The 22,714-nt window shown below is 39.8% G+C and overlaps 1 protein-coding gene across 1 annotated transcript in view; it reads left to right on the top strand.

The window, feature by feature from the left end:
- The window catches only part of Eprs (glutamyl-prolyl-tRNA synthetase), a 67,778-nt gene that overhangs the window by 34,146 nt on the left and 10,918 nt on the right, over window positions 1-22,714 (top strand). Inside the window, exons 14-27 of the mRNA XM_028758984.1 lie at window positions 200-336; window positions 1,416-1,623; window positions 2,598-2,710; window positions 3,412-3,529; window positions 7,529-7,888; window positions 11,598-11,831; window positions 12,060-12,322; window positions 14,947-14,998; window positions 16,855-17,064; window positions 17,401-17,473; window positions 18,858-18,937; window positions 19,136-19,237; window positions 19,917-20,072; window positions 21,304-21,501. Coding sequence (XP_028614817.1) covers window positions 200-336; window positions 1,416-1,623; window positions 2,598-2,710; window positions 3,412-3,529; window positions 7,529-7,888; window positions 11,598-11,831; window positions 12,060-12,322; window positions 14,947-14,998; window positions 16,855-17,064; window positions 17,401-17,473; window positions 18,858-18,937; window positions 19,136-19,237; window positions 19,917-20,072; window positions 21,304-21,501 — 2,304 coding nt within the window. The remainder of the gene's footprint in view (window positions 1-199; window positions 337-1,415; window positions 1,624-2,597; window positions 2,711-3,411; window positions 3,530-7,528; window positions 7,889-11,597; window positions 11,832-12,059; window positions 12,323-14,946; window positions 14,999-16,854; window positions 17,065-17,400; window positions 17,474-18,857; window positions 18,938-19,135; window positions 19,238-19,916; window positions 20,073-21,303; window positions 21,502-22,714) is intronic.

The raw sequence follows: 22,714 nt of genomic DNA on the forward strand, positions 1-22,714 counted from the left end.
GTGTAATGAGTGTGTACTGTTTAAATTCAGAGAATAGAATTGGGAGCTCAAGTAAAACTTGGCCTTCCTAGTTTGTCACAAACACAGAGAACCTTTGTTTGTTTAAAGAGCACAGTGGGGGATGGAAGGACTTGCATGCTCCACTCAGGATGAAGTGTGTTGTTGCTTAACTCCTCCGGCTTTTCTTTTGATCATTCAGAATCCTGATGTTGGTTTGAAGCCTGTGTGGTATAGTCCCAAGGTTTTCATAGAAGGAGCTGATGCAGAGACTTTCTCAGAGGGCGAGATGGTCACATTTATAAACTGGGGCAACATCAACATTACTAAAATACACAAGTAAGAGTTTTCTTTTTCTTTTGTTTTGTTTTGCTTTGTTTTTCGAGACAGGGTTTCTCTGTGTAGCCCTGGCCGTCCTGGAACTCACTCTGTAGACCAGGCCTTGAACTCAGAAATCTGCCTGCCTCTGCCTCTGCCTCCCAAGTGTTGGGATTAAAGGCATACGCCACCACTGCCCGGCAAGAGTTTTATTTTTCAACTGTGTAGGGAAAAAAGTTTTCATTTTTATTTATGTAGTAAACATTATGTAATTCAGACTCTGTCTGAAGTCCCTGACGGGTACTGCTGACTAGTAGCAAATTTGCCCAGGAGGAGACAGTGATGCGTCTTTAGACGCGTGCATTTTTGTTTTACATGTGTGAGTATTTTGCCTACATATACGTGTATGTGTACCATGTGGGTGCTTAGAGCCCCAGAAATCAGAAAAGGGCATCAGATGGTCTATAACTAGAGTTATAGCTGTCTGTGAGCTGCTGTCTGTGTGCATGCTGGGAATCAGTTTAGGCATACAAAACATAGTTTGTTGTTTTGTTTGTTGATAGTATCTCATCTAATAACTGCTGAAGCATCTTTTGGATACAATATTTTATATATGTAGATTTTTGTGTATTTTATCCTTAGACAAACATTTAAAATAGATTGGCCAGTGTTAGTGATGAATTTTACTTTCTAGTTAATGTTGTTTGCAACAGGTTTTCACAATATTTAAATATATTATGTTTAAGATTCATATAAGTTCTGAAATCTTACTTATGAAGTCATTAATGTATACTTGTCAGTAATGATTAACTAAAGCATTGAAGGCTTATAGTGATAAATAGTCCAGGTGCCTTTAAATTCCTGAGTGTATTTTCTTCAACAGATGTGTATAGATCTGTGCTCCAGTGAGTTACTAGTATTTTTAACATAGGTTGTGGCATTCGTATAACCAATGTCTGTCAGACATATGCTAAAAATTAAAATGGATGTTTGTTTGGAATTTTTCCAAAGAAAATTCTTCATTCATTTACTACATAATAATAATACATTTCTAGCAGTTTACTTTCTTTTTTGTTTTAATACTTTTCAATCTTTTATAGAAATGCAGATGGAAAAATTATATCTCTGGATGCAAAATTGAATTTGGAAAACAAAGACTACAAGAAAACTACCAAGATCACTTGGCTTGCTGAGAGCTCACATGCTCTCCCCATCCCAGCCGTCTGTGTCACTTATGAGCACTTGATTACAAAGCCAGTGCTGGGAAAAGACGAGGACTTCAAGCAGTACGTCAACAGAGACAGTAAGGTAACTGGAAGAGACTGTATCTCATCCTTTCTTACACAGACCGTAGCATTTTAAAAGCTAATTTTAAATGTTTTAGTTTCTTAGGTAAAATAGAAACGTCTTGTAGAATTTATTTAAATATAAAGATGTACCTGGCCCTGGTTGCTTATGCCAGTAATCCCAACATATGGGAGGTTGAGGCAGGAAAATCGTGAGTTCATGGCCAGCTTGGGCTACATAGTAAAATTGTCTTGAAAAGCAGAAAGCCTAGCGTGTACAAGGCCCTGGGTTGATCTTCTATACTGAAACGAACTAAATGGAAACAGACAAAAAAGATCTAAAGAATACTGTTCACATTTTATAAATGACTCGTGAAATACAGTGAAGTTAACTCACTTGTTTGGAGATCCAGTGAAGAGTAGATGTGGATTTAACCCTGGATCCTGCTCACAGAGCCTTGGAGTGCTACTGTATCTTCCAACTGCATTTCCTAGTTATTTTAGGAGATTACTTTCACAAGATTGCCAGTCAAATTATATACAGGTTTTCTACAGCTATAGTTCATCAGTGTTACCTTAAAAAATGTGATGAATGTCCTTACCTGTAATCCTAGCATTGTTGAGGCTGAGATAGGAAGATTACTAGATCCAGGTTAGCCTTAGCTTCATGGTGAGATGTCTCAAAGCAAAACAAAAACCAACTAGTCGGAATACTCACTGTGTTCAGGAGTCCTCCGGTTTCTGCCTCCTCAACACTGAATTACAAGTGTCCACTCCCACACCCAGCATCTTTATGTGGGTTGTGGTGCTCCCACTCAGATTCCTGTGCTGTCAGAGCAAAGGGTTTACTGAGTGAGCCAGTTAGTTACCAGCCCTTGAGTAGTAAGTGTCTGTTGTAAGTGAGCATATTCCAGCTGTTGGAATACTGCTTGTGTTTTACACTTACCTTAGTGTTCTGCATTGAAAAGTACATTTGATTCTGTATCATTTTCACAGCATGAAGAACTAATGCTAGGAGATCCCTGCCTTAAGGATTTGAAAAAAGGAGACATCATACAATTGCAGAGGAGAGGATTCTTCATATGTGACCAGCCATATGAACCGGTTAGGTAAATACTTTTGACCTTTTTGTGTTTATTTCATGGTCTTGAGGACTGATCCTGCAGTCTCATAGTAAATGAATTTAATAACATCTAAACAAAATGTTTGTAGTTCTCACAGTGAATAATTCAAAAGCTGAGCCTGACTAAAATACTGTGTCTGATAAATTTCTGCTGTCGATCTTCTATATTTAATATTTTAGATGAGTAATTAATAAGTAGTGCACACTGGCTACTAATAAGTCATTCATTTCTAAAGTAAAACAACTTTCAGTTTCAGTCCCCTGTAGGATGTAACTTGTAAGACCAAGTGCAGGAAGCAGCGAGATGTTGAATACAATGCCCCCAGCCCCACTAAGTGCTGGAAGTCACCTGTGGGTACAGGCTGATGACACTGATGTAGCTTTGTGCATTGTGAGTTAACAGGGCCAGAGACACCTTCACTCTGCAGAGGAGCGTCTTGCTCAGGACCAGTTAGGTCAGACTCTAAGACAAGATTAGTCTCTTTAGACCAGACCCCTTTTAGATTAATACAGAAGAGACTAAAACTGAATAAATCATACCCACTCTTAGTTAAGTGGCATTACCACAAGAACGCACTGTAGTTTGAAAAGAATTAACTGTGTATCATTGAATTTATCCAGTAATTCACCTTTAATTGCTGTTTAGGTAATTTTGTTCAAATAGACTTTTGGCTATTTTCTTTGTAGCCCATACAGTTGCAGAGAAGCTCCCTGCATCCTGATATATATACCTGATGGGCACACAAAGGAAATGCCGACATCCGGATCAAAGGAAAAGACCAAGGTGGAAATCTCAAAAAAGGAGGTAAATACTGACTTTTACAGAGTTCAGAATCCCAGGGCTTAGAATGTATCTCTTCCGACATGGTTGTCCTTGCTTTTGAGATTCTGAGATTGAAGAAGACATTGAGTGTTGTTTTTTGTTTTGCTGTTTGTTATCATCCATTCCTGTAAGATTTTAAAACACTTTGGAGGACACAATTTTTTAAGAAGTAATTTTATTATACCTAAAACTTAGACAGTTTAGACTAACAGAACGTTTGGGGGCTCCCCTCTCCCTGCATTAGATCCTCTCTCCCACCCTTTCTCTCTTTCTTCTTTTATTCTATTTTTTTTTTTAACAGGATTCTTGTTGTTTGTACTTTTCTATCCCAACTACCTTGTATAGAAGAGCTCTCTCCTGCCAATAAAGTTCTGAAAAGAGGAAAGGAAGTACTGTAGTGTTGGCCCTGGGAAGAGTCCCTTTGCCTTTAAATGGTGGATGTGAATGTTTCGTGTTTTGTTTTCATCTTAGAGATGTTTCATAACCTCTGGGAGTGAGATAGGACAGCTGCCTGCTGTCTGGTTTAAGAGGCTCGTTGTAGATGCAGATGCCGTGTCTTGTTTTCTTCATACAGAGTGTGGATTTGGAGATGGTGACATGTGGGATCTCAGTGGGGTTGAGGATCTTTTATAGACCAGAGGTTGTCAGATGTCCTTGATCATGGCTTCTTAATGTCTCAGAGGATTTTTAGTGTCACCCTCAACCAAATGAATTCCCAATAAAATGCTTACGTCTTAATTATTTAGTAGCTATATGAAAATATTATACATAGAAATTGAAGATTTTAAGTGTCATTCTAAAAATGTTTTGTTTTTAAATATTATTATTTCTTAAAAAGATATACTAACTGAAAGAAAAAACAGTACTTCTATTTTCTTGACCCCCCTGGCTCAGATTGCACAGGATGCTTATATCCTGATTGCTCATGCTGTGCCTACTTCCTTACCTTGGTGGTTTTTCACAAATATTTGCTCTTTATACACAGCAACTGTGCAAAGCGTTTTCCTGAGATGGGTCATCAGATGGAGTATAACTGAACTGCTGTGAGCTAGTAGCAGAGTTTGACAAATGTCAGGCATGCTGTTTTGATTTCCTTGAGTATTTAATCAAATGTCTCATAGTGCTGCTGTAAACTTGCTGACACCTTTAGATATCCTAATACAGACAGGATCCATTGAAGACAGTGGGGTATGATACAGGGTGTGGTCAGACTTGATCCAACACAAGCTAGGGAAGGACAGGAGGAGGAGGTAGGTTCAGGAGGTGCAATTTGGATAAAACTATAACTTCTAGATTTGTTTGGCTGACTGGGTACATAGATAACTTAAGGCAGGGAAGACAGAAACAAGGTTCATTAGAGGAGGAAAGCTTGGAACTCTTTATAGTGAGAATGGTATACTTTACACTCTGAGCTGGTTTGAACAGGCCTCTGAGTTCATCCAGAAGGAAAGAGAAAAGAGAGGAACTCTTTCAGTGGCTGCATCCCTGTGTCTGTTCTTGTGTAATTGATCATACACCAGTAACTTCAGACTTAGGCTTTTTCCATTTCTACTCCCTTTCTCTTTCTCTATACTTGGGATCAAATTGAGGTCTCATAATGCTAGGTAAGTGATCTAGTCTACCCTTGAGCTGTGTGTCTTGAGCCCAGGATCCCTGAGATGTTTACAAATGGTTTGTATATATAGCTCCTATATTTTCTGAATTTTAATTTTTATATGGTTGTTTGACCTGCACGGAAGTCTGTATCACTTGTCTGGCTGGTGCCCATAGAGGCCAGAGATAGTATCAGATCCCCTGGGACTTACAGATGGTTATCAGCAGCCATGTGGGTCCTAGGTGGGACCCAAGTCCTCTGGAGGAACAGTCATTGTATTTAACCCCTCCAGCCCCATAATTATGCATTTACCTGTTATCAAACTAAAAATTAAAAGTATTTGTTTACTTAAGTTTTTCTTTTTTGGTGACAGGATCTGGACATGTTGCCCACATTGGCTAAACTGTCCTCTATCCCTTTTTCCTAATGCTGTGTTTAAGAGAGTATGTGACCATGCCTGGCTTGGTGAAGTGAGAAAGTTTTTTTCAATTGCTAATTCACTTAAAATAACAACTCAATTAAAATTAAAATTCAGTTGATGGTAATATGAATAACTTTTTGGGTTTGGGAGAGGTGTGGAGACAACAGCAGAATCTCATGGTATTCCAGGTTGGCCTTGAACTAGCTAGCTAGTAGTTGATGGTGTCTTGAATTTGTAACCCTGCCTCAGCTTCATGAGTGCTAGGATTACAGGGATATATATCACCATGCCAGGTTTCAGAAACAATGCTTTTTGTGAAAAATAACTTTTCCAGAGCATGTTGCAGTTAGAGGAGCAGTGTCATTTGAATGTTTATAAAACCTTTTGTTGTTATTGTTTTCTGGGGGTGGGAGGGTACAGTTTATTTTGTTTTAAGATAAGTTATAACCGTGTCGTCTTAGCTGGTCTAGAACTCACCATTTCAATCAGGCTGACCTTGAACTCAGAGTGATTTTCCTGATCCAGTTAAAGGCTTATGTCCGCATGCCCAATTTGCAGATCTCTTTAGTGTCTTTCTTAAGCACCTCTGAAAACTCGAACCAAGCACCCATTAAGAGAATGAAATCACAAAAGGCAATGTGACCTTCCAGACCCTCTTTGAAGGGTCTTCAGAAACTCTGAGATCTGTATACTGGCCCTTCACATGTCCCACATGGTGTACCCAACCTCTTACCTACAGTCTGTGAGAGATACTGATGTTATAATAACTGCTCTTGAATGTCTATCATACTGAAAGTCATGGGGCTGATATTAATGAGTATAGGCTTGATACAGAAAACTGAAGATCTTACTTGGTGTCATTTAGATCATAGCTGTGACCACGAAAGGCTAAACTGAGCGGAACATCTAAAGTAATTCATTCACCTGGGTACCAGTTGATGGTGGCTCTAACAGATACGGCCTCCAGAGTATGGAGGCCACTTGTGTTAACAGCTCAGACCTACAGAAGCAATGGTCTGGAAGAAAAGAAGCAAAACAACAAAAAAATCAGAAGTGTATGTTCAGTAGGCAAAGAAGAAGCAGCATTGCCTTTATATTGAGCCTGGAAGATCACACAGTCAAGTCTTCTATACACTATTGAGAAGACAGTTAAAGCTTGCCCAGATTAAGGACAACAGGGACCCACTTCTAGGTGGAAGGAATTTTAAAGAGTGTATATATGAATACAGTTAGAAACCACAAACCCTAAAACAAATTCCAGTACAGTTGATCATCAATATTGTAGGAAGAGATTTCTGCAGTCTTACTGGTTTCCTTTTGATGTATATGGATCCGTGGAGATATTTGCCTCCAGTAGAAACTGTTACTATCAAAATTCAAGTCTGATCTAGGACTTTTTGATACATGGTGTGTGTGTGTGTGTGTGTGTGTGTGTGTGCGCGCGCGCGTGCGCGCGCACAGAGTTCTTTGCTAATAAGTAAATTGAGACCTCAGTTTTTAAAGAACGTTAATGGTAATGCTGAACACCTGCTGGATGACTTTTTACCGATTTACTTATATTTTTTTCATCAGCCTAAATGAGTTAAATATACTTAACCTTTCTAATAGCACGCATGATTATTTTATGTTGCATCTCTGTTATGTGTTGTAATGATGATTTATTCTTGACCTGAATGGATTATGTTATACCTCGGTCTCCTAAAGATAAAGATACAGGTTCCTATGGAATCCTCTTACCTTGCCCAGGTTTTCTGATGGTGAGACTGCACAGTGACTGTCTGCTTTCCTCTCCCTTTGCTGCTGCTATTGCTATGGGATAAGGTTTTTAGGTGTGAGCTTATTCATCCAAGCTTTTGAAGGAACTGAAATTAAAAGTTTTTATGAAATACAATGAAACAGTAAGTTTTATATAAGCTTGTGAAGATGTTTAATATGAATTAATACATTTGGCTTTTTGCATCTGTAGACAAGCTCTGCTTCTAAAGAAAAACCAGCACCTGCTGTGAGTGCTACTTGTGCTACAGCTGAGGAGTCCTCCGCCCTCTACAGCAGAGTGGCGGTCCAGGGCGATGTGGTTCGGGAATTGAAAGCCAAGAAAGCACCAAAGGAAGATATAGACGCAGCTGTGAAGCAGCTTCTGACCTTGAAAGCTGAATATAGAGAGAAAACCGGGCAGGAGTATAAACCTGGGAATCCCTCTACTGCAGCAGTACAGAATGTTTCTACGAAATCACCATCAAACACTATGGAAAATACGTCTTTATACAATAAAGTTGCTGCCCAAGGGGAGGTGGTCCGAAAACTGAAAGCTGAAAAGGCTCCTAAGGTCAGTATACTGGAGTCAGGAGTGCAGCATAAGCTAGCCTGTGCATGTTGAACACAGTCACTCCTCCCATGAACAGAGACTGTTGAATAGGCATGAAGCTTGGAAGGATCCCAGCATCTCTGACACCCACATTCCTGAAGTAACAGAAGCCTGTTACAGAGGACAGAGTTCACAAAGGGGCATTTTGACTGTGGACCTGAGGTTCTTGGCCCTTTGTGCATTAGAAGTTTTAGTAGGCTTGTTAAAACACAAGGATCATGGCCTCTCTCTATGCTTCAGGAAATCTAGGGTATGCAGAGATACATCCTGCCTTTTGTATTACTGTGTTTCTCATCTCTGACCAAATAACCTGACAGGCAACACATGGGAGAATGTCCTCACTCACAAGTCAGGTACACAGTTCATCATAGTCAGGACGGAGGCAAGAATGTCTTACAGATCTGGTGGTGGAATTTATTCATGTCCGTCCTGTACTAGGAAGCAGAGAAAGGAGATATAGGCACTGGCTTGGTGTTCCGTCCCTCTTCATTTATTCTGGGCCCCCATCCCAGCCGCTGGGATTCATCTCCCTCACTTAATCCTCCCTGCACACACCCTACAGACAGCCAAAGGTGTGTCCCCTAGGTAATTCTCAGTATAATTAAGTTGGCAATGAAGAATAACCCTCACAGTTTTTTAGTTATGTCCATATTGTTGTTCAGGTGGTGCTGCTGCTGGCCCAGGGGTTGAAGGGAGACACCGTTTTCTGTCTGGCTATGAATTTTGTTTTGTTGTTTGTTTATATGGCAAATATTCCAATTTTCTCTGGTCAAAAGTTTTTTGAGACATGCCATTAGCCACCGAAGCCAGTCACAAAACAGAACCATGTGACTCACCCAGCCTTTGAATGGGCCTGAAGATAGCATAGGTTTTTAAACTGGCCATTAAACTTGCCTGTGAGACAGACCTTATCAGCCTGGATGTGTGGTTCTTGGCACCAGTGATGTGGTTGCTGGAAGAGCTGAGGAGAGTTATGGTTTGGGGGACAGAATGGGAAAAAAATGGACATGTCTTAGCTATTTTGATAGTCCCACCGTTCTCCATGTTGAAATGCTTCCACCTAGTGGCTGCTGTAGAAATAGCATTTCACATATTTACATTCTAAATGAGCAGCGATGAATGCTTCTATTTTTTTCCATTTTCTCCAAGTCTTGAATTATAATTTTAAGATCACTTTTGAACAGCCCAGACTCAGCCTAGAACACTCAGAGAAGTTTTGTGTGGGTTATTTACATCATCATTAGTGCACATCGATGACTGTCTAAATTCTATTTGTGTAGTCGTATCTCATAAGCTCAAAACAATCTTTGTTTAGCTCTGGAAGTAAGTACATTATACAGTCTGACATAGCAAATTCTTTTTAATCTAGAAAAAATGAAAAGGTTACTTTCCACATTCTTTACTGTATATTATATACTGCCAGAGACACTCAAATAATACGTAATATGTGTGTTCGTATATGGTGTTCATGTGTGTGAAGGTATGCTTGCCAGACAATGACTTGAAGAAGCCTCCTATGTCTGTGTCTACCTCAGGTTTTGAGACAGGGACTTATTAAAGCTGGTTTACTGTGGCTGGACTGTCTGGCTAGGGAGCCCCTGTGCACACTCACATTAGTGTTCATGCACTGAGGATGCTGTGAACTCTGTAGTCAGGATTGCAGGACGTGATGATTACTGTCTGCCTAGCTAAGGTTCGCTGCTCCTGTCAAGTGTTGATGAGGATGAGGGTTATTTTGAGAATTAAGTAAGACAGTCCTTGTAAGACACTTAACATGGCATATAGCATAGACTAAATATGCCTTGAAGTGATAAATCTTTTTGTTAGTAATTTTCTGATTTTCCTCAAGAACCTTTATAGCTACTTTCTAAGTCATCAGAAAAATTTGCATAGTAATTGGTAGAGTTTGGCTCCTATTTGGAACTGTGCATTTGTTTATACATATAATCTTGGTAGAGTATCTCATTCAATAATATAATAGATTACCTTAATTTTCTCTTCTATAATAGTTCTAATTATTGTCAAACAGAATTTTTTTTCTTAAACTGTAGCATTTGACTTCAAACTCAAGTGAATGTTTAAACTTTATAAGAGTATGTATGGGTGTGTGTGTGTGTGTGTGTGTGTGTGTGTGTGTGTGTGTGTGAGATGAGTGATCAGACACAGCTATGGAAGTCAGTTTTCTCTTTGATCAACTTGGGTCATTGGATCTTCTTTCAAAAAAAGTATTTTATAGACATATTTACAAGGGTGTCCTTTTTCTTTTTCTCTTCCTCTTCCTCCTCCTCTTCTTCTTCCTTCTCCGTCTTCACATTATCATTCTTTTAACTGACAGTGTACCCTTGCCATCCTTTTCCCTGTCTTCCATTTCCTTCTTTCCTTCTTTATTTAACTGTGACTTTTTCTTAAGAAAGGAATTCTATTGGGAATTAACTCTTAATTCTAAATTAATGGCAACATGAGTCAGGTTGGGAGTACATTCTGCCTTCCCTAATCTCTGTTCACACCCACTCCTGACCCCTTTCTTTTTGAGTCATGGTTACATTGTATGGCCCAAGGCTAGCCTTGGACTCAGGATCTCTCTGCCTCAGTTTCCACAGACTGGAACTATGACTGTCACCACCAGCACTCCTAGATTCTTTCTTAGCATTTACTCCCACTTTGTTGTTATCACAGAGTGCAGAGTTTATAGGCAGAAAGACAAAATAGCCCAAGATGCACGTTGCTACCTCCTGGATGCAGGGTCCTTACGTCTGCTGCAGTGCTGCTCCTGTATGGCTGGGCTGTGAGCTAGCCTGAAGTGTACTTGCTCCCTCCTGTTGCATTTACTCTGTTGTCCTATGCAGTGTTGTGGTGAATCAGTGAAAGCAGAGAGGTGTAGGGCTGAACAGGGAGGCATGGTTTCTCCACTGTTTGGTTAATGTCCTGAGGTTCTCCTTCAGATGTTAGTTTGTGGTGGGTGGTAGCTTGAGGTCAGACATCCAGCTTGAATCCTTTTCCTGTGCTGCTGTCTGTCTTTTGTATAGAGTGTCAGGTGTCTCCTTGATGAGGATGCCATTCCTTCTGTTTATGTTGAATTATCAGATATTGAAATATGCAGGTATGCATGTAATTTAAGACTTCAGCATACTTTCTCATTTCTTTTTAATTTTTGAAAGTGGTCTGTTGAGACTGATTTCAGATCTCCATCAGATAACAAAGCCAAAGAATGCACAGAGCTCTTATATAAAGTAGCATGGTATTTCCATATTGTCTGCTCATATCCTTCCATGTGTTTGTGTGCTAATAATCCTCTCTCTGGATTACTTACAGTACCAATATACTATAAATACTTGTTCTGTTTAGGGAATAATGAGACATTTGTACATTTTCAAAATAGTGTTTTGCCACATGCATCTTTTAATATAGAAGATATATTTTGCTCAACTGAACTTTTGAAAAGCTTTTACAAAAAAGTCATTAGTCCAAGTTATTTTCTTTCCCTACCCACTTTTTTTTTAAGTGGAGGTTTGTATTATGATGTAATTATTTGTTTTTAAGTATTTTTGATCTTTGAGTACTTGATCTCTGGACATAAATGGCTAAATGTATTTTGATGATGATTGAATTCTTTGAAATGACATTGAAATATTCATAGATGTTCTGAGATACTGCTCTTCTTTGTTTTCAGGATAAAATAACTGAAGCCGTAGAATGCTTACTGTCCCTGAAAGCTGAGTATAAAGAAAAAACTGGGAAGGAGTATATACCTGGCCAGCCCCCAGCATCTCAGAACTCACATTCAAATCCTGTCAGCAATGCTGAGCCTTCTGGATCAGAGAAACCAGAAGCCAAAGTGCTGTTTGACAGAGTGGCTTGTCAAGGAGAAGTAGTTCGAAAACTTAAGGCTGAAAAGGCCTCTAAGGTCAGTGAGTACACTGCATAGACCATGATTTCTGGTACTCTAGGCTTGTTTTTGTCTTTTTTATAGCCTTTCATTTATTTTCTTAGTGTATTTTAACCTTCTGTGTCCACAAACTTGCCATTAATTAATTGTAATTAATCATAAATCTGGGTGGCATTTGTTAACATACACCAAGACAGTAACTTGACTGCTTGATGTCCTCCTTTGTCCCTCTTTGTTACACTGAAGGATCAAGTGGATTCAGCTGTACAAGAACTTCTTCAGCTGAAGGCACAGTACAAGTCACTGACAGGAATTGAGTATAAGCCTGTGTCTGCCGCTGGGGCAGAAGACAAAGATAAGAAGAAGAAAGAAAAAGAGAATAAATCTGAAAAGCAGAATAAGCCTCAGAAACAAAATGATGGCCAGGGGAAAGACTCTTCTAAAAGCCAAGGCGGCGGGCTATCGTCAAGTGGAGCAGGAGAAGGGCAAGGGCCCAAGAAACAGACCAGGTGCTAAAACACGTTTCTGAATGAATTCAGTTCTAAAGAGATTTTGTTCTTAAAAATTGCAAATGTTGGTTTATTATCATCAAGACAAAATGCTCATATTCCAGTGTCAGCAGATAAGGTTAAAAATGGGTAGTGTGTCACCTGCTCACCTGAGACGTTCAGAAGTCACTGTACTTCCCACCAGGGGATGAATCGGTCACCACTGTCACAGGCTGAGTATCTGTCTTACTGTTCTGTTGCTGTGAGGAGATACCATGACCAGAGCAGCTGACAGAAGGAGGTGTTAGTTGGGGGCTTATGATTGGAGAGCATCAGAGTTCGTGACCATCTTGACAGACAGCATGGCAGCAGGCGCTGGAGCAGAGGAGCAGGAGCTGAGAGCTTACCTCCTGATCTGCAGGCAGAATGAGAAACAGACTGTGCCTACCATGGGCTTTTGAAATCTCAAGAGCCCAACCCCAGTGACACACTTCTTCCAACAAGGCCACATCTCCTAGTCTTTCCTAAATAGTTTACCAACTGAGACAAGCTTTCAGATATTTGAGTCTGTGGGATGCTCAGCCTTTGAAGCCTAGGCAAACCGTGCAGAGGGTAGAAAGCTCTGATGCCTGAAGCCGTTACATTCCCAGATATACTGGGTAAGGGCTACTAAACTAGTGCTAGTGCGCTGTGTGCCACTTGAGAGAACAGCTGTAACTGAATGTGAATGTTCCTTTTAGCAGATAGACACATTGCTTTATGGATTTTTTTCTTCAAGTGAAAGTTTTTCATAAGAAATAAATAAGAATTTTGTTCCCAATATGACTTTGAGGTTGGTGGTTTAAATATAAAACAGCTGGTTTAAAAACCAGACAGTGAAATATATGTCCTTTTCAATTTTTTTCTGTCTGTTTGAACAGTGTGACAGGTTTCCTAACATGGCTTCTTAGAAAATAGTTTAATGCTCTTACTGAGGTGGTTTGGATTTTAGATTTTTTAGCTGTATATCAAGTTCAGTTACCTCCCGTGTTCATGTACCATCTCCTTAGAGAACACAGAAGCGACTCCTGGCTTTGTGTATTGACTCAGCTCAGTAAAAGTAGAAAATCGTTGGCAAGAGGTTAGAGCTTCTCTCTTCTCTTCACCTTCTGACTACCAATGTAAACTCCCACATTTGACGTGGAGAAAAGAGAATGACACTGTAATACTCTCAGAACTTAGGGTAACATAGCCCCTCTTGCAAACTGGAAAAGATGTTCTTGGTACAGAATATAGTTTTTTTTATTTTTCTGGAACCAACCTTCCGTCTGTAGCTCAGGCCTGCCTTGAACTCAGTCTTTCTGCCTCAGCACGGCTTTTGAGATTATAGATGAGCACACTCCCATGCCCAGCTAAGGTTGAGGCTTTGAGGAAAGAAGTACTGTGTAGAATAGGAATTAAGGGGTGGGTAGGAAATCTAGGACCAAAGAAAGGGTCTTTCACATCTAGGCAAGTATTCTACTACCGAATCCCAGTTCTGGTGCTGGATTAGTTGGGCTTTTCTTGTGTTTGTTTATTTGTTTGCTTGCTTCCTTGCTTGTTTGTTTAATTTAAATGTCACTTATTTTGACAAACATCCACCTCTGCATCTTCTGAATAGTATAGTATGAAATATAAGTATGTATTCACTTATAGGTGAATATTCATTTATATGTGTTTAGTGGGTGGCTGCTGTTCTTACTACTTTTTACATTTAATTTCAGTAAGACAACTGATCTTTTTAGCTATTATTATCACCTCTGTTGAGATTGGCAAAAGCTTTTTTTGTAGCAAATATATGCGAATAAACTTTGTCTTTACCAAATATATTTTAACTGAAAAAGAATTTGCTTAAAAATAAATAAAAGTCTTCTTTTAAAATCATAGTTCTAAACAGGTTTGGCCTTGGCAGTTTTCATGGACAACATCTCACCAGCTTCTGAAGAGCTGTTTTAATGCTTGAGAATGCCCATGATCTCAGTACTTCTGAGACAGAGGCAAGAAGACTGCTACAAGTTTGGCCAGTCTGATGTGCACATCAAGGTGTAGCCAAGCAGGGGCTAAATAATGAAACCCTCCCTGTGTTGTTAAAAAAACAAAGATTAAATTGTTTCTAGATTAAAAACATTATTGTGGAAATGAATATTAAAAAAGATGCAAATATAGAAATGACTGAAAATTAAGAAAACTCCCCTATTTTGAGATTGCAGTCTTATTTTCAGCTTAGTCTACTGTGGTTTGAATGTATCTCCAAAGTCCATATGCGAGGAACTTGGTCCCCCAGTTCCTAGAGATAATAGCATCTAATGTTAGAGCCTTTCATGAGGCATTAAGTAGGCTGCATTAGGATGAATGGAGTCTTATGATGGTGTTAAGGGCTTTAAAACAGCCACCACTAGCAGCTTCCTTGTGTCTTGCTGAGTCCTGTCATGCCCAACCCGAGATATGCCTCTAGAGGGCCCTGCCCACCCACAGGACTGATGCTGGCACCAGGCAGCACCAAGACCAAATAAGTTCTTTAGATTACTTGGTCTCAGTATTTTCTTATGAAAATAGAAAACAGAGTAAAATATATATAAAAGCAGTTGTCAAATAAAGGATTCATGTTTCCTTTTGCATGTTTGCAGATTGGGTCTTGAAGCAAAAAAGGAAGAAAATCTTGCCGAATGGTACTCCCAAGTGAGTATACCTTCAGTTGGCTTTTATGTTTGCATTTCTCAATTCTCAAGTTTGCCTTTGTGTTGAAATTCTAAAGTCTAGGGAGAAAGATAATCATAAACAATGTGATCCCCCCTGCCCTCTCCCCCGTGTGTGTGTGTGTGTGTGTGTGTGTGTGTGTGTGTTCAAGTATATGCATTTATAAGTTTGCATAAATACATGTGGAAGCCAGAAAGCAACCTTCAGAAAAGCCATTCACCCCATTAGAGACAGATCTCTCTTTGGCCTGGGCTCACCAGTCAGACAAGGCCACTGGGCCTGTGTACCCCAGAGACCCTTTTGTCTCTGCTCTTCCTTCCGCAGCATTGAAAGAACAAGCGCACCTGTCACACCACTACACCTGACATTTTAGGGATCTCGGCATCAGTGTTCACGTGTGCAAGGCAGACATTTTTACCTATTCCCATGCATCTTTCATGATGCCTGTTATAATAGCTATCATGTATCAGGTGTGGTGGCACACCCATGTAACCCCAATACTTGGAAGATGACGGCAAGAGAATTTGAGTTCCAGGTTAGCTGGCCTACATAGTGAAACTGTCTTAAAATAAAAAGTAAAGATAAAAGAAGTCTGAGGGTGTAGCTCAGTGATGTCTGCAGATTTTAGAGTCCTGTTATGTGTTGTCTGTCCATGTAGGAAAGTCTGGTTTCCCTCCACATTAAGGAGGGTGTTTCCAAGCCGAGCATAATGATACAGCCTGTAAGAGACTATCCTAGTCTAAGAGTGAGTTTCAGGACAACCAGGGCTATCCAGAGAAACCCTGGTTTGAAAAGGCCAAAAACAAAATAAATGAGAGTGTTTGCCATTTCTACAGATGAGAACTTTGATTACCACATGTTCTTGCCTTTGCACTATATTGTTGTGTGTACTATTGTATATATTGTTCAATATACAAGCTTTTCTCTCTTTTTTTGACCATAATTTTTTCTTTTTCTTTTTTTATTAATCATTTTATTTGTTTACATTTCAAATGTTATTCCCCCTTCCCAGTTACCCCTCCACCAACCCCCATCCCACCCCCCACCCCCTCCCCTTTGAGTCTATAAGGGTGCTCTTCCACCCACTCACCCACTCCTGCCTCACCTCTCCAGCATCTCCCTAATCTAGGGCATCAAACCTTCTTCCCCTCCCATTGATGTCAGAAAAGGCCATCCTCTGCTACATATGTATCTGGAGTCCTGGCTCCCTCCATGTACACTCTTTGGCTGGTGGTTTAGTCCCCGGGAGCTCTGGGTGGTCCAGTTAGTTGATACTGTTCTACTTATGGAATTGTAATCCCCTTCAGTCCTTCAGTCCCTCCCCTAGCTCTTCTTTTGAGATCCCTGGGCTCAGTCCAATGGTTGGTTATGAATATCTGCATCTGTATTGGTCAGGTGCTGGTAGAACCTCTCAGGGAACAGCTATACCAGGCTCCTGTCAGCGAGTGCTTCTTGGCATCTGCAGTAGTGTTGGGGTTTGGTGTCTGCAGATGGGATGGATCCCTAGGTGAGGCGGTCTCTAGATGGCCTATCCTTCATCTCTGTTCAATTTTTTGTCCCTGTCTTTCCTTTGGACAGGAGCATTTCTGGGTTTAAAATTTTGAGATGCATGGGTGGCCCCATCCCTCAACTGGGGGCCGTGCCTATCTACTGGAGGTAGTCTACAGGTTGTATCTCTCCTTTGTTGGGTATTTTGGCTAAAGTCATTGCTATTGCTCCTGGGAACCTCTCGCTTCCCTTGAGACTAGGACCTTGTAGTGGCTACCCCAGTTCCCCTCCCCACTCTGCTACATGTTTCTAAAATTGAATAGAAACACATAGCCTTTTCTCTTTAAAAGGTCATCACAAAATCCGAGATGATTGAATACTATGATGTGAGTGGCTGCTATATTCTCCGTCCCTGGTCCTACGCCATCTGGGAATCCATTAGGGACTTCTTTGATGCTGAGATCAAGAAGCTCGGTGTTGAGAACTGCTACTTTCCCATATTTGTGTCTCAGGCTGCACTAGAGAAAGAGAAGACTCACGTCGCTGACTTTGCTCCTGAGGTAAACTGGAAAAGGCGTCTGTTTTTACTTTTTGCAATTCCTTCTTATAAACTCAGAATTATATTTTCAGTAGACTTTAACAGCCAACTAAGAGAAATGCGGGGCTATTCCTTTTTTTCTTTTCTTTTTTTTTAAAATAAACTCCTATTTCTACCCATTTGGTTGTTATTCATGACCCCTGACTGGATGACTTGCCCATTTTCTTACAGTAAGAGCAGCAAGAATTTGCACTTTCTTCAGTTGATACTGAGAAAAATCTAAAAGTTGATATATGCTTATGCTCTTCAAAAACAACATTAAAACTGTGTCACCAATGGTTTTTAACTTTCTTTCTAGGTTGCTTGGGTTACAAGATCTGGAAAGACAGAGTTGGCAGAGCCAATTGCCATTCGTCCTACTAGTGAAACAGGTGAGAGTGGGCATGGAACTCAGGAGAAAACTCACTGAGCTGTTAGGTAGAGTTGAGACTCAGTGTTTCTTATGCGTAGATTCCTTTCTGGCACAACAGAATGTACTGAAGGATGGTGAAGACAGATTGAAGTCTACATCATAGATATGTTACATGTTAAGCCGTGTCATTACAGAGTTCTTTATCAGTAGGGTGTGAGTCTGTCTGTCTGCTTTTTAAAGGAACCTTACATTTTAGGATTTTTATTTCTTTTTATACATTAAGCCATGAATTCTTAGAGATTGGACTCCAGCTTCAAATGTATTTGGCCAAAGGGACAATATTGTGTTTCCTAAAGAGAACAGCCAGCTGTTCCTCTCCTCTTTCCCTTTGAGTCTGCCATTTTGGAAAGTTATTGGAAAATGACTGCCATGGCTAAAAGGGGTTTTTCTGATTTAAACATCTTCTATTTTTGTTTAGTGTTACAACTTTTCAGAGGGAAATGTATTGGACTTATTCTTGGGATTGATTATAAAATTGCAAATAATGTTGTTCATTTTAGATTGTATTCCTGTAGAGTTTTTTGTTGCTTTGTTTTGAGTTATAGAGTTTTCTTTTTGAGGCAGGATCTTACATCCAGCTCTAGCTGACCTGGAACCTAGTCTTTAGATCAGGCTAACCTTGAACTCACAGATACCTGACTCCCAAGTACTGGGATTAAAGGTACTTGGTACTCTAGCACGCACAGCTTCCCTGGGGTGTTTAGAGCGCTTTCATGGACTCTGTCGTGTTTGTCTCCTGCTCTGGGACAGCCATCAGTTGGAGTGTCTTTGGGGTCTGAGGCTTTGAATTTGGTTAGTGTGCTTCCTAGCTCATACTTCTGCTGTTTTTGTTTTTGCACCTCTGAAATTATTTTGACTCCAGTTTTCTTTTTTTTTTTTTCTTAAAGCAAATTAGCAGTTTTGTTTTACTGATAGTACATTGTAGACAAGTCATAATTCATGGCAAGAATTTGCTTCATTGGATGGATCTAACTAAAATTTCTGATTCTGTTACATAGCTGAATTCAGTAATAACATTGACATCTTTAGATCTGATAATGATATTTGTAAGCCAAAGAAGAGAATTGAGCAATATGAAGAATGAAAATAGTTTTACATAGAACATAGCATTACTAGTGTTCACCCAAATAGATCTTGGAGGTCACCAGTACTGACATACAGATAGTAAAGATTTGTGTATCTTCAAGGTTACATGATTTATGAAGTAAATAATGTCATTCAGTGAGCCATCACAGATAATGAATCAGACACAGTTTAATCCATATTAATTACATTGTGAATTTAATCTTGTCAGCCGTCAGGAAGAAATCAAGTCATAAATGTCTCTATTTCTTCACTTTCAGTAATGTATCCTGCATATGCAAAATGGGTACAGTCCCACAGAGACCTGCCCATCAGGCTCAACCAGTGGTGCAATGTGGTGGTAGGTGCACACGTGCTTTCGTTTGTCACCATTTCTCAGGTTTTGTGGCTTCATAGAGCACGCTTTCCTTCCTTTGAACGTGAAAACAGGTTTTGAAGTATTTTGGTTCACAATTATTTTTGATTATTCATCATGTAAAGTTGCTGATAAACCTACTGTATCTCCTGTGCTGACTGGCTTTGTCCTCTCATTTGGCAGCGCTGGGAGTTCAAACACCCACAGCCTTTCCTCCGCACAAGGGAGTTCCTGTGGCAGGAGGGGCACAGCGCCTTTGCCACCTTTGAGGAGGCAGCTGATGAGGTAGGAAGGGCCCTGCTCTGCTCCTGTCTTCAGGCCCTGCTTGGTTATTGTGTGGCTTATGCTGCGTGAAACCTGTTTGAAAATAAAAGTTAATTCAAGAGTGAATAAATTTTAAAAAATGTTTCTTGGGCTGGTCATGGTGGTGCATTCACTCCTTTAGTCCTAGCACTCAGGAGGTAGAGTCAAGAGAATCTCTGTGAATTCCAAGTCATCCTGGTCTACAAGTCCAGGACACTCAGGGCTTGTTACACTGAAAGCCCTGACTCAAAAAACCAAAAGCAAACAAACAAACCAAAACAAGCAAAACCCCCAGAAAAAAAATACCAACAAAAACTGCTTATTGAAATTTTACTAGTAAATTTAGTTTTAAATTTTTATATGATTAAACAGTTAGACTTTAGTTTGAAGCAAAATTACAGTCATGATTATTTTCTAAGGTTTTTTTACTCTGATTACTGTATATCACTCAAGCATTTTTTTTTCCCTACATTCCAAATTTTTAAACACTTAGATGTTAATTAGCTGATTGCTTTTTTGTTGACTATCTTCCTTAAGTCTCACGTTGGCTTCTTTAACCTTCCCATAAAGTTGTTATTTGAAGTCCTTTTTCCACAAACAATTTGAGATAGTACAGATTAACAGGCCTATAGAGAGTAAATAGCTGTAAATGTTGTGACAGGTTTTACAGATCCTTGAGTTATATGCTCGAGTGTATGAAGAGCTCTTGGCAATCCCCGTCGTGAGAGGAAGAAAGACTGAAAAGGAGAAGTTTGCAGGAGGAGACTACACAACCACGATAGAAGCCTTCATATCCGCTAGCGGACGTGCTATCCAGGTAGGAAAGTACTGTGACTACATAGCGACTTCCGGGCAGTTCTGGCAGGTTTTGCTACTTTATTAGTATTTGGACAACCGGTATAGAAAACAGTACTAAGGTTTTAAACATAAAGTCACCAGTGTGTGATCTAGTAATGCCTCTCCCAGTGGCAACATCACTTGGTAAAAAACAGTACACAATCCACAGTAGAATGTTTAGCCATAAAAGGAATGAATTCTGTTATTTGCAGAACCATAGATGAAATTAGAGGTGTTTGTGTAAGTGAAATAAAGCAGGTGTTATTGCGTGATCTCAGTTGTGTATGACCTCTAAGAACTTGACTGTATATAACTTGACAATAGAACTTTGTTTACTTAGCTGTTGGGGAGAGTAGAAGCTGCTCAGTAGACATTAAAGTTGACTTCCATAGGAGCAGAATGTACACTGTGGCTAATGATGGTGGCACACACCTGTAATCCCAGCAGTGTGAGCTACGTAGTAAGACACTGTCTTTGAGGGTTGGGATCTTCCTTTTGGTGTGCAGGAGGGTTACTATCAGGAGTAATGCAGTGTGTGTTTTTTAAAACGCACAAAGGAAGGATTTTGGCAGTTTTTACCAGAAAGAAATGATAGATCCTTGAAGTAAATTAACCTGATTTAAACATTATAAAATATGTGTGTATTGCCTCATTATGTTGATTTTAAAAGTGAATAAAAAAATAATATCTGGGGATGCAGTACAATGCTTCTCTAGTATGCATGGAGCCTGGGGTTTAATCACCAGAACTCCATTAACCTGGGCACCATGGTACACACATGTAACTCACCTACAAGTGGAGGCAAGAGGATCAAGTGTTCGAGGCTACTCTCAGCTCCATAGTGGGTTCTATGTCTACATGGGCTATGTGAGACCCTTCCCAAACCCATGGGAAAGGAGGAGAGAAAAGAACAATGGAGGAGAATGCATGTGCGTTCACACTGGCTTCCTTCCTGAGTTCTCAGGCAAGAGCTCCTGGAAATCTTACATGCGGTTATTCCTGTTGGAAGGGGCTTCCTGGAGTTAAACTGTGTTGGTTTTAACTTGTCCTGCTCTCTTGTCATGTCAGTCCTATTTGTATTTTAAGCATTAATGTCAGAAAATTAGATAAAGCAGTACACATAGTGTCAGTCTTATATGTATGTAATCTTACAGTAATTATCTTCAAAGGCATAATAGTTTAAAATTAAAACCTTTGTTTCCTTATTTTAGGGAGGAACATCACACCATTTAGGACAGAATTTCTCCAAAATGTGTGAAATAGTTTTTGAAGATCCCAAGACACCAGGAGAAAAGCAGTTTGCATACCAGTGCTCCTGGGGCCTGACAACTCGAACTATTGGTGTGATGATCATGGTCCATGGGGACAACATGGGCTTAGTGTTACCACCCCGCGTAGCGTCTGTCCAGGTAAGGAAAGCATTTCTGATGGTCATTTCTTTTGTAAGATTATAGACTATGTTTACAAAGGAATTTTGAAAGGGTAGATTTCTCTGATACAGGAATAACTGAAAATTAAGCCTAGGCCACTATATTGTGAAAATGTGTGTACATTTGTATTATTTACCGTCTTAAGAATTTAAAAAATTACTTCGTCGAAAACTTTTAAATTTTGCATTAAATTTATTCACTTATTTTCTGTATGACTGTTTTGTCTGCCTTTATGACTAAGGACCACATACATCCTTGGTCATGTCCACCAAGGTCAGAAGAGGGCATCGAATCCCATGGAACTGGAGTTAGAGATGGTTGCGAGCTACCTTGTAGATGTTCTTAATTGCTGAGCATCACTCTAGCCCTAAAACTTTGTTTAGAAATAATTTCTGGATATTCTTTATTATTCCTTAAATAAAATATAATAGGTTAAAAGTGTTAGTAAGTGATATTTAACTATTTAGTACATGTTGGAGACAGATTAGAGATCACACAGATTGATTTGTGACAAGATTCAGTTATTGGAAAGCAGACTGAGGATTGTGTTAGCAATAAATCAGTTCATGTTAGATCCTTGAGAAGAAAATGTCTCTGCACCAAACATCCAAACCAGACTGAAATGCTGTTCCTACCAGCTTTCTATGGTCATGGCTAAAAGACCCAGGACTGGAGAGATGGCTTGGTGGGTAAGATAGCATACTACTGCTTTTGCAGAGGACCCAAGCATGGTTCTCTGTGCCCATATCTGGCTATTTACAGCCTCCTCTTCAAGGGGATCCAGTGCCTTTAGCCACACTGGGTGCATGGTAGCACACATCTTTAATTCTAAAACATTAGAGGTAGGAGCAGGAAGATATCTTGAGTTCTAGGCTAGCCTGGTCTATATGGTAAATTTAGAGAGGCCAGTCAAGGCTACGTAGTGAGATTCTGTCTCAGACAGAGAGATCCCAGCAAGCTATAGGACAATATGCCCTTGTTCTCTTGATGTAGACTTAAACACCTAAACTCTTTTACCAAGAAATATTTGGAGAGATGGAAGACCATGTTTTCAAAGGAAAGTGGAAATTTGGAAAGGTAGCCAAAATGACAGAGAAATGAAAACGATAGTCTTCCCAAAGGTGTTAAAAAGGAGAGGAAGGAGATTCCAGTGCTTCTCAGATGCCACTGGAGATGCTGGAAAAACACCAGG

Source organism: Grammomys surdaster, unplaced genomic scaffold (assembly GCF_004785775.1).
Source record: "Grammomys surdaster isolate TR1022 unplaced genomic scaffold, NIH_TR_1.0 130, whole genome shotgun sequence".
Lineage (NCBI taxonomy): Eukaryota > Metazoa > Chordata > Mammalia > Rodentia > Muridae > Grammomys > Grammomys surdaster.